The 17,516-nt window shown below is 42.4% G+C and overlaps 2 protein-coding genes across 2 annotated transcripts; both read right to left on the bottom strand.

Moving 5' to 3' along the window:
* Positions 1–16: 16 nt before the first annotated feature.
* trmt6 (tRNA methyltransferase 6 non-catalytic subunit) lies at positions 17–5,846 on the bottom strand. Its single transcript, XM_076755686.1, has 12 exons — positions 5,537–5,846; positions 5,104–5,231; positions 4,804–4,913; positions 4,307–4,398; positions 4,120–4,203; positions 3,896–4,020; positions 3,585–3,755; positions 3,167–3,324; positions 2,617–2,702; positions 1,831–1,933; positions 1,391–1,477; positions 17–635 (listed from the first exon to the last, which is right to left on the bottom strand). Exons 1-12 carry the CDS (start codon positions 5,641–5,643, stop codon positions 474–476), a joined length of 1,413 nt encoding a protein of 470 aa, XP_076611801.1. The 5' UTR covers positions 5,644–5,846; the 3' UTR covers positions 17–473.
* A 1,919-nt stretch (positions 5,847–7,765) lies between these two features.
* On the bottom strand, positions 7,766–17,271 carry fermt1 (FERM domain containing kindlin 1). The gene is made up of 16 exons (XM_076756368.1): positions 17,246–17,271; positions 15,258–15,412; positions 14,293–14,390; positions 13,942–14,077; positions 13,635–13,772; positions 12,176–12,359; positions 11,958–12,060; positions 11,734–11,841; positions 10,514–10,645; positions 10,272–10,321; positions 9,763–9,887; positions 9,289–9,395; positions 8,934–9,158; positions 8,705–8,829; positions 8,448–8,589; positions 7,766–8,334 (listed from the first exon to the last, which is right to left on the bottom strand). Exons 2-16 carry the CDS (start codon positions 15,406–15,408, stop codon positions 8,161–8,163), a joined length of 1,998 nt encoding a protein of 665 aa, XP_076612483.1. The 5' UTR covers positions 15,409–15,412; positions 17,246–17,271; the 3' UTR covers positions 7,766–8,160.
* Positions 17,272–17,516: the final 245 nt, after the last annotated feature.

The following is a 17,516-nucleotide window of genomic DNA, read 5'->3' as shown; positions in this document are numbered from 1 at the left end:
ACACACCAGGTTCTTTAATAGTGTTTTTTAATTCGGTGCAGATGCAGATGTGACCCACAGTGAAGCTGCGTGAGCAACTGGATCATGTAACAAATGGCACTTCCTGCAGGGATAACAAAATAAAAAAGTTAAAAGCCAGAGAGCATCAATTGGGGGGAGGGGCAAAAAAAATGTTTCTACACCTGGTCTCAAGGCATAAGACATAAATCTGTCTCTTACTCTCAACACACAAAAGATTATTTCAGCGGTTCCTTGCGTAACACATACACTTACAGACTCCTCCTCAGCATTACGCCTTCATCTGCACTGATCTGAATACACAAGACAGGAGAAAGGGCTCTGATGAATGCAAACCAGACACTACGTCTCCCTCATTCCAGATGTGTCAAATCAGTTCAGCGGACAGAGAAGTCCATCCTGGAGGAGAATCCCTACAAGCCACTGGTAATGTGCCCTTAAAAGATTCGATGTGTTTATCCTTCAGCGCCTGTCAGCTTCAGTCTCTTTGGTGCTGGTTCCTCAGCTCGCTGGGAGCCTGCAGCTTTGGAGCAGTCCGTGGCGACCGTTGTTCCTGAGAGGAGGTAGCCCCCGCCCCCGCTCATCAGCAGCAGAGGATGTGTCCTGTTAGGCAACACCTAGGGATGCAATGCAGAAATACAGTCAGGAGAAATTAATTCTACAGGAAGAGCTGCGGGAAATAACGCTTTGGTCTGGAGGGGAAGATCTCTCTGAGGAGGCAAACACTTTGTGTGCAGCCGGCTGGTGCAGAAGCAGGAAGAAAAAATAAGAAGAGGGGGAGCAAATGGTGGGAGTCTGTAGTAATGGATCAGAGGCAGTGACAAGAATCTTATTCCAAAGAACCGATGCTGCAGAACAGCTCGAGTAATACAAAGTGGACAAATTGACTTTCTTCTTCTGTCTCTAAATGAAGGACTTACTTAATTAGTGGATTGATTCAGCAGCAACAATGCTGATAATTGATTTAATGGTTTATGGCAAGGAGAAGTGCCAATCATTAGCAGGCTCCAGCTTCTACACTGTGATGATTTGCTGCTGTTCTCTGTTTCATATGACTGCAAATTGTAAATACATTCATGGTCAAGCAACACACTTTGGTCCGACACAGTAACCAATTCGGTTACGCCACCTTGAGATGAGGGAAACTCATCTCACGCCACTTGTTTTTTTAATGCACAGTATGTCATTTCTGCTGCTATGGACCTCTCAGTCAAATGAAAGCAGAAGATGTAGTTTTAAGATGTTGTGAAGTGGTGTGGGATCACCCCTTCCTCACGCTCTGATGCATCATCTGGTGTTTCCTCTAGCGTACAGTGTGTTTTTAGAGCTTATATAACTCAAAGCATCAACATGACACTGATTTAAACCTTACCTGGTAATGTCTGAGCCAGGTGTCTGTGAGTCTGAGGCTCACCGTGCCGCCGAGTTCCTTGAGTTTATTGTAGCACTCGATGAGAGGCTGCAGAAATCGAGGGGGAAGAGAAGAAAAAGGGGCATTAAGAGGAAGAATGCCGAGTCAACATGTCGACACGCAAGCACGCACATGCATGCGCCCATGCACACACTGATCTTTTTGCAACATAAGCACAACAGAGGTAATAAGTGCTGGGATGTGACAAGCATCGTAACTCCTCGGCAGCGACAGGGATGTCCGCTGCTGTAACGTGTAAGGACATTCCCCGCTGGAACCCCGGGCGATAAAAACCTGTGCGCGGCGGCTGCTAATGAGAGCCAGTAATAACGCTCGTTCAGGGGTGATGTCCACAGTGCTGTCGTGGCTCTCATTAAAACCGTGAGCCGTGATGGTCTTACCTCTTTGTATTGGGAGTACACTACAAAAGGCCTGGAGGGGGAGAGGAATTTGAGCAGGCCCATGAGGACTGGACACGGGTGAAAGCGACTGGCTATAACCAACCTGTGTGTGAGAAGCAAACAGATGATCAGGCAAACCCGTCAAACATGAAATACACAGTCCACTGTACACTGTATATTAAACACTTAATGTGTTAGATGACAATATCGGAATTTATCTCATCAGTGAGTTATGCCGGGAAGGCTGAAGGATTTAGTTCCTGTTGTAGAGATTAATTTCTTATTTTATGGAGCTGGATGAGAATCAGTAAAAGAGGCTGATTTAGGACTGTTGGGAAAATTGTGCTCTGAGGGACTGTTTATGTTATCGCTGCTATGATGTGGGGAGGACTGATGTAGGAAAGTCAATAGTCTAACCAGATCAATACTCAGACGTCGGGCTTACAACACGTCATCCATCAATCATTAAAAAGCTATGAAGCAAGTTGTTTATATGACAGGAAACTGCAAAGCAATCACTTTGTTCACCTTGTAGAGGCGATGTGTGCGTACTGCTGTGTGTGAGGTCAGAGGACGGCAAAGGATTTAGCATAACTTATATGGACTGACTCAATCGTTGTACCATTCATCAGTTTCTCATCCCTGGAGATCTATTCTCATTACTGTTGTTTACTACAAGGCGCAGCCAAGACCGATAAAGCAAAGGTGGAAGAGAAAGAGGCTGGAAAGAGCAGAGCGGCGCACACAAACAGAAATGTGAAAGCGGGAGCTAAATGTGACACCAACCCGTCGGCATTCCTGCCCTCCAGCAGGGCTGCAGTGGCTGCCAGCTTCTTCCGTTTCTCCTCCAGCTTCATCTTTCTTTCCTGAGCCTAAAATACAAAACCAAGCAAACCAAAAAAAATATCAAATAAAGTCAGGACACAAACTCACTCAAAAAATCATCACATTACAAAATAAAATAGAAACAGAAACAATCAACAGAGACGACAAGAAAACAGACGGTGCGTCCTTCCATCAGATCGAGCTGATGTGCCTGTTTGAAATGTGTAATAGAGGTTATTGCCCTGGTGTAATGTGGGATCTCATTCCAGATTTTACTGTTATGTGTGAAAAGATGATCTCTGACACAGCTGTTTTTGTGTTTTTAGTGTCTTGGAAGCAGAGCACAAAGTGTTGGAGGGGAGTTATTGTTTAGGATCCTGATTTAACGGCTAGATAGATATTTCTTTTTTCAATATACAGGCTCGTTCCTGTTACTTACAAAAATAAAAGACACAACAGTAACACAAAAACGAAGGAGGTCCTACGTGGGGTTAGCAAACAGTGGACATACTTTGGCTTCTCTGCGTTTCTCCTTGTTTTCCTTCTCCTGGTCATTGGTCCCATCAGCACCACTGCTCGCCTCCATGCTCTGCTCCTCTGAACCGGCCTGCTGTTCTGCCTCAGGCATGTTTTGCTTCTCCTCTGCAGCCATGATGGACTGCTGTGAATCTGTAAAGGAGATAATGTGTATCAGAGGAAGGTCACAGAACAGCCGTGTGTCGTAACCACTTCATTTTTCTACTGCTGAATACAAATTGTCTTATTTTCTAAATGTATATGAGTAGTGCAAATTTCATTTCTAAAGCATTTATGAAGATATAAGCAGAAAATATTTAGTTTTCTGTGGCATTTCAGAGCTATCTTATCAGCGCTACTCTGTTTCATCTCTAAACAACAAGGCTATAAACATCTTGGAGTGAGATCTCTACCAGCACTGGGATCTTTGGCAGTGGTGTCCAGAGTGCCTGCCAGCAGAGCATTGACATGGCAGATGGGAAACTCATGCAGCATATCGTGAAAATGCGCAGGGAAGCCAAAGCTCTCCACACCCGCCCGAACAGGCTCACCTCCTGGGTACATTTGGATCACCGAGCCATAGCCTGGACGAGGAGGAGAGAGAGGGTAGTTGCACAAAGCGCAGAGTAAAAGGAAACTATACGCAGAAGATACATTCCATGTACAGAAAAAGCTAAAAATCATTTGGTCAAACGCCGCAGAGAAGTTCACAGGACTGACGTACCCCCCATTCTTTCCATGACGGCTCCGAGCACGAGGCCAGCGCAAGTCTCGAACACCAAAACTTTACTGCCGGCGTGGATGTTCGCCAGAGTCAGCATCTGGGCCAGTGTGTCATACCGCAGGTGGCTGCATCACACGGAAACATGCACATCATACATTCATCTCTGTCCACGCCAGAAAAAAACACAACTTTCACACATGCCGTTAGTCCGTGTGCTGACTCACCAGATCTTCCCCGGTTCCCGGCCGTGGTACATCATAGCGAGGATGCGACAGGACGGTTTTAGAATCGTCACGGTGTTTTCATACCTGGAAAAGCGCAAGACGGGAACAACTGATAACACTAATTACAGCACGCTACATCATTTTAAGTCTGAAAGAGACTGCGGGTGTATCATCAGAAGAGACTCACTTCTTCTTTTTCTTCTTGATGTACTTATCCTGCGCATATTCAGTCTTATCTTTGAATGTTGAGCTGTTATCTATAAGCTGCTGAATGATTTCCTGCGGAGCAAATACACATACGGTCACCAGTCTCTCCTCCGCCAGACTTCAACATTTTATCAGATAATTTAAAAGATAAGATTCACATAACAAGAAAAAAACAAAACACAATGAACTGGCCCACCTCTCCGTACGATTCGACTTCACAAACATTACTCAAACAGGACTAAATGGTGCATTTCCAAGGACTATTTTCAGCTGTGAATGAATATTATTGAATAATAATTGCACCAGGACTATGTACGTGGATTTAAACTATGGTGCAGCAGTGTGGCTCATTGTGTGTTTTTAATGTTATTTTGTCAAGAATGGACATCAGATGAATAAGATAAAGTATATCAGGCTTTCGCGACACAGACAATACTTTCCCATTTATTATATGTAATTGCAAGATTACTGCTGTACCTGACCCTTCAGACCTTGCTCTTTGAGCGTCTCGATGTCATCCCTGGTCAGCTTCTGTGATTTTCCATCATCTATAATGTTTCTGTTGTCTGTGCCCGCCTCCTTTGCATCTGAGAAGAACATATACAGAGATGAGGCAGAATGAAAATGAAAGAGTAAGAGGCTGTCAATAGTCCTTCATGTGTTCATACATGCAGAAACAGCATGTGGATCACACATTAAACTGGCATTACAAGTGCCAGCTGTGTAACTCAAACATGAACGTGACTGGTGTGTGCTCCCAAACTGCAGGTTACACACCGGCGGTGCTCTCTGCGCTCTTGAGCTTCTGTGGCTGCAAACTTCCAGACACAATCTCAAACGTGGTGCTGTGCAAGTGTCCCACCGCCTTATCCAGGAAGAACCACTGCTTCTCGAAAATCACCTTCCTGTGAGTTGACCAGACAATCAATCGATCAGCCTTTACAGCCCTCAGAGCCACATCATCTATGACTTACAAATATTGCAATATCTATTAATAGCTTTATAAGAAGTTCATAAGTATTTCCACGTGCCATTATAACAGTGCCTAGACACAATCAACAATTCATTTCAACACATATTCAATCATCTATCTATTAGTGAGATGTCACTTGTGGTGTAGCTAGTCCCTGTTCGTGCCTGAAATTATAGTAAATGGATCTTATGTTTAGCTAGGAACAAGGAGTATTTTTTGCTGCAGTTTTTGACGTACTTTTTGGGTTGAATCTGCACAGCTTTGAAGATATCTCCTCGTTTCAACACAACGTAGTCCCCTTCTTTAATCCTGCACTGAGAATCATCGTCTCTGTTGTCCGCCATAATAAGGCAGATAAACCAGCTCACCGGTCAGCTGAGAGCTCGCTACCGCCTCCAGAGAGTTATACAGAGTGGTCGTTAGCAAGGCACGGTTAAAAAAAGGCACTGAAGCACCCTGAAGTAAAGGCAAAACACAGCAAATTACTGTTCCCACGTGTTAGCTTTCGCTTCCCTAGCTTCTCAGGGCGACTAGACGATAGCAGACTGCACATCGTGCCCGGCTTCAACGTTGTCGCCTGTGATTGGCTGGATATACGTCGCTGAGCTTGAGAGCCAATAGGAGCAAAGTGCGATGACGACGATGTAAAAAATGTAGATATCAGAATAATCGATAAACGTGGGCTCGGCATGAATAGTCACAACAAGGAGGGGGCGCTAAAAAAGTTGAGCCGTCCCCGTGAAGAGCACAGACTGGAGTCACTGGTGATATTACAGATACGTGACAGCACGAGTGCTTATGAAAGGCTCTGCTGAGTTGTAACGTGTTTATGCTTCGCAACATGTTCATGTGGCGTCAGAAGAGGGTACACATGGCGCAGGTGTAGAAATATGGCTTGGTTTGCATAACTGATTAATCATGGTGAACGTGTCCTTTTATCTTGCAATTGAATGAGGCATGTTTTTGGCGAATTTATTTGAGATTATTTAGGATCACACAGCACCCTTCATGGTCCATTCCCAGTGAGGAGATGTAGAATATTTCCATTCAACGTTTTTCATTATTTCTGTCATGTAAACTCACCATAATTCAGCATGTTTGCATATATAATATCACAGAATGGCACATATCACATCTTCTTCATAGAGGCTAAGTTTAATTCTGTACATTTAAAGGTGTGGAATATATTAAATATCAAATATTGTATGACACATTCCTGAACAGTATTTTGGCTTAAAGCTGTATTTTATTATATACTTATATAAAAGGATATGCTTCACCAACCTAACAACATGGAAGCTGATACTGCTGTACTATTGCATTTCATCACAGTTAACAGGTTACAGGGTGCAAACATGGCAGATGTGTGAGCAAGTCAACACCCAGCCTGGATGGGTGCATCTCATTTCCCACCATGGGGCCACAATCTGGTGTTTTATAACTGCTTTCAAACAGTGTGCCAACTCCACCTGCCCACCACTAGTGTACAACAGTGTAGCAGCGAAAAGAGCAGTGAAAGAGCCAAAGAGAGCATCCTACACTGCACATGAAATAACAGGATCTGGTCAGTTTGTAATAAATGATGCAACCTGGGAGAAATCTTTTCTCTTTTATTTTTTCTTAAACAAAGTATAAAATAATATGCATGACAAAATATACATACAAACCCCCCCAACCCCAAACCCCACAACTTTCCATCACTCTCTGCACACTCTATCATATGCAGAGGACACGGATATTTGAAACAAGACAAAGCTCAATAAACAAACAATTGCAAAACAAGGAAGTACAAAACAAATACTCTAGATATGCATAAATTGAACCTGGGAGAAATCTTAAATGACAAGCAAGTCTCAAGTAATATTCAAATGCCCCAACTATGATCAGACAATAGTGACTCCAGTTCTATTGAGGTTATATTAAACTGTACTATTTAGTTGCTGCATTACGTCTGGTCAAAACAGTGACTGTGGGTTGAAATTTTTCCTGAATGCAGTTAAAAAAAAAAGCTCCATTTGAATTTAATCTTAATAATATTTAAATGTAATTTAGGGTTGTGTGCTCCCAATATGGAACAGATGTCATTACACTACATTAAAAAGACAATGGTTGAACAACCTTGGAGGGTAAAAAAGCAGCCACTAAAGCACCAGAAATGCAGCTCATCTGGAGCGGGTTTCTCAGCACTATGTCTTAAAGTATGTTCTGAAACTTGGTGGTTGTAAGCCACATAGTAAATGAAGTCCTTCATGAATCCAAGACATATTCAAAGTTGGCTGTGTATGCACTTTCCATACAGTGCCTATGTCTACCATGAACTGTTTTCTTTTTTCAAGAACAGCATACAATATTTATGAGATTACATTTCATCACTGTATGCAACAACACTCATTAGTCTATGAATTCGGATGAACGTAACCGTCAATGCAAAAGCTCAGCAAATGAAGTGTGAAACAAGTTGTGAAATTAAAAAAAAAAAAAACCCTTTAATGATGTTTTTACAAATGTTCTTTCTGCTGGAAACAACAGCATCTCTTCACATAAAAAAAGCTTTTTAGAAAATGACAAACCTTGACTACATACTTACATCAACAATGTTATTTTTCTAGTGCAGGATACATTGCTGTAACTGTTTACAGCAGCATATATAATGACGACTAAAATGATGCTATTGTTGTTCTGTGAGTGAAAATGCGGACATTTCTCTGCCTGTGATACGGCATTACATTATCTTTGGCAGTGATTTGCTCAGCGTTCGGGGTTACCACTGCTACAGTAGATGCATTCTATCCTTTCACATTCTCATAGGCATGTAAATAAACAACACATGTACTATAAGAAGCACAGGCTTTCATCTTTGCTCATTCTTGTCCTCCAGTAAGTTTATGGAAAAGGTCTTCGTCTAGTGTCTCATTCTGGTCTTTTGATCTCGTGGAGAGGAAGATGTAACCGCCAATGAACTCGTGCACCACCTTGCAGTCACAGCTCAAACAGCAGAAGGCTATTGACACGTTCTGGTCAAACTCTATGGTCACCTGGAATTACATACAAAAGGTTTCATGCTTCTGAAGTGATGCTGTGTCAAAAAACTGCTCTCCTGAATGAAGAGACAGCTGAAATCATAATATACGGCACAACCATCCCTCACCTGTCTTATCTCCCAGTTAACGTTCCACTGCTTCATGTTGGCGAATCTCCATGTAGTGACAGGCAGGCCAGAGGACATGTCAATACGAATCAGACGGTTGTATGAGATCCCCAGAATCTCATCCTTCTTACTGCCTTTGAATCTGAGACACAAAAAAAGGATGCCTCTAAAATTATTGATTATAAATGGCATTTAGATGTTCAAATATCCCTCCAGTTGCATACGGATTATACCTAATTATTGCACATGCACGGTACCTGACAATGTAGTAGTTGATACCGAACTCTGGAAGCGACTGCCAGGCCTGGATAAAGCGCATCTTGGCCTCCATCAGGGACAGCCGTGCTATGTTCTGATGGGCCTCCAGGATACGTGCTGTTAGCTTGAAACAGTAACCAGAGGCAGATTTAGCAAACATGAGTGATAACAGTGACTCTGATGGTTGTTGGCAAAGTCAAGCATATTGCACGTAGCCCTCAAACAGACCTGTTTGGTCTTGTGCTTCTTGGCGTAGCGCGGGGAAACAAAACATTCAGCGTTCATCTCCATAGCATCAAGGTCAGGAGCTGCCTGGCCAGGAGGGGGCGCCAGGCTCTTCATCTGCAGGAAGGACTGGATGTTCCTCACTTCTGACTTGTAGGAGCTGTAGGCCATTGTCTTTCCCTTGGAGGCCAGGATACATGCAGCTTTCCACTTGGCGTACTGCGTTTCCTGCAGCAGAGGACAATTCCAGGACACTGTTAGTTATAACATCAACCACTTCAGTTACGCACGCTTTGAAAGGATTTTAAAAAGAGGTAGATTTGCTGGATAACACAGGAAAACACTCATCAGGCCTTACATTGTCACATCGGATGTACACCTCATTCATCCCGTCAGCAACCGGGAGAAGCAGCTTGATGCCGAACTTCTTGTCTGTCACGTTGACATCAGGGACCACCTCACAGCCTGAAGAGGAAGAGAGAGTAGTGAATGTAACCGCAGAAGAAGAGCAGTAAGTTACTGTGGCAAATTAATTTAGAACACCAGTAAATATTAATTTAGACTGAGGCAGTTGATAGTCACTAATTTTCCCATGACCAAGAGCAAAATTTGGTTTTATTCATTATGTGTTTATGTGCATAACGTTATATTTATTATCAAACAATGAGACAAACAATGTCTCCATCCTCTGTTTTCTAGCTTTTGCAGAGAGCTGCTCATGCTCTCGAGGATGCTCAAAGACATAATCATGTATCACGGGAATGCTTAAATTGAGGGTTATTAATCCTCAACAATATAAAACATATTAAGAAGTGTTTTTTTAATCACAGACCTCGGAGGTGAAACTGCTCTATTGGTTCTCCAATCGAGGCCTCCTTGTTCTTGTAGTAGGATATGGTGGTGTCCTTGAATACGAACCAGTACTCTTTGTACGGCCGCAGCGTTAGTCTTTTGGGCCTGATTTAAGAAAAGAGAGCAAAAACCACAGTTTTTTCCTGCAATGCAATTAATGACCTTATCTGAGTAAAAGACTGAAGGCTAAACAGGGAGATACTTTTCTTTAAGTAGCACAGGCTACTTATTCAGAGCAGCTAGCAGCACCAGAAGGTCTAAGTTTTCCTCAAAATCAATTATCAGATTACCTAGAGGCCATATAATACCTACATTTTACCCATAATCCATAAAGCATCTTAAGGCCACTCCAAAATTATCCTGCAAGCTGCTTAATTAAGCAGATTCGCTTGACAGGTGAAGGTTTAAAGATCGATTTCAGCCACATATATCTGAGATTTCGCTTGAGTTCATGTTATAGGAATACAGGTTTAATAAAGGTGGGTTTACCTAAACAGTCGGAGGGAATCTGCCAGCTCTGGAATGTCTGTAATGTCTTCCTGGGGGCGGGACAAACAACTGTCAATTATCCTGCGTCTTCTCCTGACATCACCATGTTAAGACATGCAATCATCGGAGGCCTACATATCACTGCTGCTTAAAAACAGGTGTTCTTGTGTAACAGACCTGAAAACCTTAGAATTATGGTTAACATCCACTCTCGTGTAGGACGGTCTAAAAAATCTGTTTACCAGAATTCTGTCTGTGTGTCCGCCTTCAAGCGTCACCTCCAAGTTGGACAGGGCAGCCTCCACTTCGTCTATTTCTGGCTCGTTGGAGTGGTCCAGTGGTTCACTTGACATGGTCAGTTTACAAATGTGATACTGGGGAGGGAAAGGGACATTTTTCCTCCTTGAGAAGAAAACTCTCGACTATCTTACATTAGAGCGACAATCAAATATTTAGTTTTGAACAAGAGCGAGTCATTATGAAGTTCTCCGACGTGACTTAAGAGGTTATGCAAGGCTGGTGTGAGTCAGAGGGAGGTTTGAACACAGCCATGTGTGCCAGCCATTGCACCAGTGTGTAGGTGAGTGCAACACTGATCTGAATCACCGTCCCAACAGTTTCAACAGCTGACTGGATCAGAGATGGACTGAAATTTAGACAGAGAGAATGTCACAGCTATAACTTTGCCACAGTCATCCTGGTAATCATGAGTCCCTGAGAGCAAATTTGTCTGATGGGGAGCTGCACTTCTTATCATACCGCTACCCAAACTCGCTTCCTATACATCTCTCTCTCTGCCTGTCCCTCCAATCCTCCCCTTCCACTGGGATTTTCCTCATGTCCTGACACGTCCTCGCATTGGATTAAGACACCAAAACCCCTTCTCCCGGATGGATAATATTCTCAGCTCCGAGGCACACATAAACTGTATTTAGGCCACATAACTCAGCCCTTGAACTGTGGTTCATGAGTGCGAGCCAATTTAAATCAGGATCTTGATCATTTACCATGAGTGACACAAGATAGTTAAAAAAAAGTCCATGAAAGTGCAAAGTATATAGCTTTCATCTCAGTGTTGAATGTATGATTTACAGCTGACTTTTATTCTGTGAGGATCCAGGTTTTAGCACTTCTTCAGTTACATTTATAATTGACTTACAGTGGCTTAGCGGTGAGCAAGAAAATCTTAAATACCCTGCTTTCTGAGAAGGGCTGAGCTCTTATATTAAGAAAAATAAGTAGGTATATAAAAAGTTATTTTTATTCATATTACATGTTCTGTGACTTAACATGGCAATAAAATCTTTACACTGCCCCAAACAGAAATTTAAATGACTTCAAATATGAGAAATCACACGTAGAGGTACAATGTAGGCAGTGAGAGCCAAGTCCTGGGTCTCCTTTTGACTCAGCACACCCTCACACATACAGAGCCATGTTTAACTGCTGGCATATTGTTCACCTGTAATGAAGCAAACATCAGCATCTCCTCCTCAGTGCAGTCTATCTCCTCCAGCAGGATGGACCAGCGGGCTTGTTCATACAGCTGGGTTATTCTGACAGCGTCGTACTAAAACACAAGAACATGGGCACATGTGCGCTCAAACTGAATGCAAACCAAGTGATTTCAGGTGGTTTAAAGAAAATAATATTTACAAGGCTCTCTCACTTTTTTGGGTCTCTTACTTTAGGATTGAGGTCAAAGAAGACATTGTACTTGAAACGCAACAACAGCTTCTCTTCATGTTGGATGTCTTGCTCCATAAGAGAACGAGATGAGTCCAACCACCTGTCAATCACAGCAGCAACCTATTAGATGAGCTGTGGATGGAAATGTCATCCAAATGATGTAACACTGCTGGTTAAATCAATGATGCAATGCATGTGTCTGTATTTTCATCTACCCTGCATTGTTTATAGCTTTATCCACGAGTGAGAGTGGCTGGTACATCTTGGCCAGCTCAGCAGGCAGCAGGTTTGGCAGGGAGCTGGCTAGAGGGTTGTCTCCAAACCAAAGGCTCGTGGCAGACACCGGCATCCCGTTCTCTGGGTCGTAGGTGGCTGTCATGGTCTTGCTGTACATTGGGCCTTGTGGAATGAGAGTGGAAGATAAAAAATTAACATCAGGTTTGTCAAAAAGTATGAGGAATCAGAATACCCTCATAGCAATGGTGTATTTGAAGGATTGTAAGGGGAAGTGCAGTCAGATAGTATAGAAGGTGTGAAGGTAAAAAAAAACAAAAACAAAAACAAATAAAACAACATATATAAAACCAAAACTGGCAAGAATAAAAGTTCGACAGTGAGGTTTAGGTTCATAAAACCAAAATAATGCATGATGAAACTCGATAGGTAATAACCAGGGCGACATTAAAGGCGGTACGGATGAAAGGTCTTAATTAGAGTGACTTTCCTGTTCTGGTGTGGGATCCGAACTGGATACGAGTGTGTGTTAGGGGAAACCTTGAAGAACATGGCAGCACACTGAACAATTCTTTCAGATCTCAATGATGAAAACTGTGGTGCATCAGATCTCAGCAGCACTATATTTAGATATTTCTCATTTCTTCTCCTCCTCCAGCAGTTAACTCATAGAAATAAAGACGCTTCTAGGGCTGGACAATAATCTGAATGAATCAAACTGAAAGACACTGTGGAGTTTCTACTGGTCTAAGTTTAGTCAAAGCTGATTTTCATTCCACAAACTGTCAGCATCCAATGTAATTAAAATGAAAAAAGTACTACAATCCATGATGTTTAGCTCAAACGTCAACCAACCAGTCAGTAATTAATTAGGACAAGCAATAATCCAACATGAGGAAGGGAAATGCAATGCACTTATGTATTAACATCCAGGATATAAATACATTTATCATTACAATTATTGTGATCTAGGTCATATTGTTAAGCTGTAGATTGTCTGAGATCCATTTTCAGCAACATTTTCCTGCACTGGCCCGAGTGCCTCCACCCAGAAAAGTAGAATAATGTCATTCATCAAATGTAATTCAGAAATGTATCAAATAAATATACACTGGGATCCATCAAATTAAATCAGTTAATCCTTAAAGTTGAAATAAAATTGGTCTGCTATTAGACATTCAAGTTTACCTTGTAATGAGCAAATTGGTACACCTTCGCATCAATACCGCATGCAACAAGTTTAAATACATACAGTGCAGCCTTACAAAATGACACAATAACGAAGGCCAAGACGCATCTAATGATACTTCTTGACATAATGTGAGTACTAGCCTGAATATTTTCAGGGATGCTGCAGGTTGCTTCTGCAATGAGGTGCTTCTGTGCTGTGAAATGTTTGATTCTAGCCTTGTTAAGAAACAGCCCTGTGTTTCACAGTACCTGTGCCTCCTGGTCCCCCGCTAAGTAGATCGATGTCCCAGATTTCATCCTGTGCCGAGTTCTTATCTTTCTTCTTCTTCTTCTTGGAGGGATCATCTGGAGGCTTCAGCAGGGACAGTTCCTCTGATCTTCTGATGTCTGTGATGAAGCGAGCAGGAGGCAGCATGAGGGATCAGGACGAATATGGAAAGGAGGTGAGTTTTAATTCTGGATCAATCGAGGATGTCTCCGTCGAAGCAACACTAAATCACAACAAAGTCAGCGAGGAGAAAGGAGCACTGCAGTCAGAAAATACAGAGAAACTCACTGAGCACTCGACAGATCTCTGCCACCGCCTTGAAGACCACACTGGAGAAGCTGACGGTCATTTTGATGGTTTTCATATTGGGCAGTTGCAGCAACAGGGGTTTGTGCTGTGGTGTATAGCGCAGGTCAGCATCAGCCTGTGTGAAACATTATGTTTTAAATCATGTGAACCACATCTAATTCTTCTGGCTTTTACTGCAGTATTTTACTGTGCCACGGGCATTCCGTTTCGGCTTTGTAGGAATGCCTTCCAAGGCAAATTTTTAATTGTTTTTGGAATTGAAATAGTGAAATTATAACCTTCTAAAGATCAGCACAATTATAAAAACAAGATTAAATCACTGCATATTACCTGAATTCCACACTTGTCCAAGGTCCAGTGCGTCTTGAGCAGCCAGCATTTCCTCTGTTCCCACCACAGGGCATGGTCTGACCAGTCCTGAGGAGCCTCTGCAGACAAACAGATTAAGTAAAACATATTACGACCATGATTACAACCATGATACTGTCATGTCTCAAGTTTAAAGGTTAGCCCTTACCTAAAGTTATTGCACACAGTCAAGTCAAGTTAAAAGGGTCTTGAGGTGGAGCTCTGGATTTGTAGCTTAAAATATTTCAACAACCTCTACAACTGCTACCAACACAAACACTTCCTGTGCCCACTGTTGTGTATGTTGCTGCGCATGGTTTGAGTGTGGTTTTATGAGTCTTCCTGACGTCATGTTTTGGTGTTGGGCAGAAATCCGTCCGTTGATGACAAGCTACTTAGTCATCTATTATGTCTCATGCTCTTTAAACCACCTTAGTGAAGTTGCCTTCATACTACAATAACTCTGTAAAGAGATATCAGATCAGATCTTGAACTTTGGCCCCTGGGGCCAGACAAGCCAATGCATTGTGACAAAACAATGGCACTGCAGTGTAGAAAGACGCAGGGCAAACAAAGGTGTGGCTTGACAAGCAGACCTGTAGTGGCAGCAGGGGGAGGTTAAGGCACGGTGCTTAAAAAAAAGTTGAATGGATGTGCGCTTTTACTATGTAAACAAACCAAATGTGAGTATTTAAATGCAAGGTAATTAGAAGAGGAAGAGAACATGCAGTGTCTATGTGCAGAGACAACTGAAATTTGTATTTTCACATATTTCTCTCTAGTTACACTAACATGTCTTCAAAGGGGTCACTGCACAGGGTCAACCACCACACAGCACCCCTGGTTTTGAGTTTCAATGCCTTGCTCAAGAAATGAAATGCTATACAGTGTACATGCAATATCACCCTGATAGATTAGACTGTGTTCCACTGATCTGACACACTTACTGATCTTCTCCACCAGCTTCAGCATGAGGCCTCCAATGTGTAAGTCTCCCTTCACCCTCAGTTTAAATTTCATGGACTCATCTCCGTCTTTTTGATCCACCTGCACGGATAGCTCCCAGGACGTTTCTCCATACTCTGCGGCTGTGATCATGGCCCTATTATAAAAAGACAGAGGTGAGACAGTGCGTAGATTACAGACAGGATACTCTAAGCTTTAGACATCGTTATCACAAGGACAAAAACTTACCGCTATTTCTAATTAATGACATGGTGGGGGAATTCCACAAAAATATGATGATTCTTTTATTGCTTTCTTTTGTTTGGAAGATTAGGAAACATCTGGGATGGAAGCATGAGTCAGTGGATTAAGTGTTTCCTAACATCCTGTGGGAACATCCAAATTAACTTGGCTAGTAGTTAACAAACACAGATCTCTCAGTGTGTCTGTTGTAAGTGGCTACTAGTAGAACAGATTTTCAACCCGCTTCTTCTGCAGTATGTCTGCAATGATACCGCAGCCCCTGAAGTACTCCATATCAGTCGATACATTTATAAATAAGATACCAGCGAACACACCGACTGGTAGATGTGCTGGCTGCTGCCAGCAGGAAAATGAGACGAGACTGCAGACATAAAGCAGTTGTACGGCACAGAAAGGCACAGATATGGAGGAGGATTGTTGGATTTTAACAATGAGAAATGTTGATTGGATGAAAGACATCCGGCAGGTAATAAAGGCGGAGGAGGAGCAAGGAGGGTACAGCTGTGGAATGTGTGACGAGCAGAGACACGAATGTGGTGCAGGAGAGACCATGCAAAACAACAATCTCCACACACTGCACCACTCTCATTTCACACCCTAACTCTGAAAATGTGGTAAACAAAGAGATGCAAGCACCCACACACATACACACACACACACATACACACACACTTGTCTTGACTGGGGCTATCGATAGAGATACCTGTTTCATTTGTCCTGGGTAGGCCATTGGAGGTGTACACCATGTGAAACTGTGTTGCCGCCAGGCTAGTTTTAATGAACACACTCTGCTCTCTTTGTGCTGCTCCCTCCCTATGCAGCTGTAGGGTACAGTAAAAACTTTGAGCTTGCACGTCTGCTGAGGGAAGGCTTGTTGAGATGTGTCAGAGAGAGAGATGACTTGATATATGACAATATTACAGCGGCTGCAAAAAAAAGAAGTGATGGAAGGAGCTATGTTGCAAGTCTTGGCCAATCAAAATGCAAACCACGGAAAATAAAATGTATTTCTGATACAAAACATGCCATATTTTAAAGAGCTCTTATATTCGAGCTCCATAAAGGGCGGCCTGTGCGAACTGTATTTAAGAGGTTTCATTATTAATTTACAGGGAAGAATTTTAATGTTTAATTCCCGACCAAAGCTTCATTGAATGAGTGGACAGAATATTGGAACAACTAGACAAATGCAGCACTGAAAAAGGGTAACAACACTCCATGAGAAACACAACTACACACGGACCATAGGCCAAAAGACAACATCCAAAAGCACTATGTATCTCTTACTTTCAGAATCATTCATACTAAGTAAAATAGTCTGAAATAAAATACACAAATAATGCCAGTGAACCCTGAGGCAACGACTATCGAGTATCAGGCCTGTCTTGGGAGCCATAAACAACTCTGCTGTTAAACTTTAATATTCACAGTACGCTGTCAGCCCAGCCTGAGTATAGCAATAACAGCACAATAAAGTGCTAAAAAATTAATTAACCATTAACTTCATTCTGTATAGGTCAACCACAGACACGTAACAAATCCCCACTGGACCATTCTCACTCATAAGATGTGATTTTTTTTTTTTTTTTTTTTTTTTTTCTTTTTTCCGTCGTAGATATGAGAAGTCTGATTTATTCAGACTCAGGTGATACATGACGCAGAAAACTAACGGTAATGTTTACCTGCCGCGCTAACGGGGAAGTAAAGGATCTGAAACCACCCTTACCTTGGTTCAAAGTTTTCTGTCGGTGAGCTATTCCTAGAAATTCCTTGTGAAGTGGAATGGACCAGGAATGAAGCTCCTTCAGGAGAAAACACGCCCAGTTCAGACAGGTAGAGGGGAGGCGGAACCTGGCGGAAGTCGACAAGTAAGCTAGGTCATATTAATTTAGCAACCATTGAGTAGCTAACGTTAGAAGTACAGATGAGTCTGTCCAGAGTCCGTTTCTCACATGCTTTCTCATGTTTGAGAATCAATTCATGTAGCCAAATTTTGC

The sequence above is a fragment of the Chaetodon auriga genome, chromosome 18 (assembly GCF_051107435.1).
Source record: "Chaetodon auriga isolate fChaAug3 chromosome 18, fChaAug3.hap1, whole genome shotgun sequence".
Classification (NCBI taxonomy): Eukaryota; Metazoa; Chordata; class Actinopteri; order Chaetodontiformes; family Chaetodontidae; genus Chaetodon; species Chaetodon auriga.
This window is presented reverse-complemented; position numbering and strand designations above follow the sequence as displayed.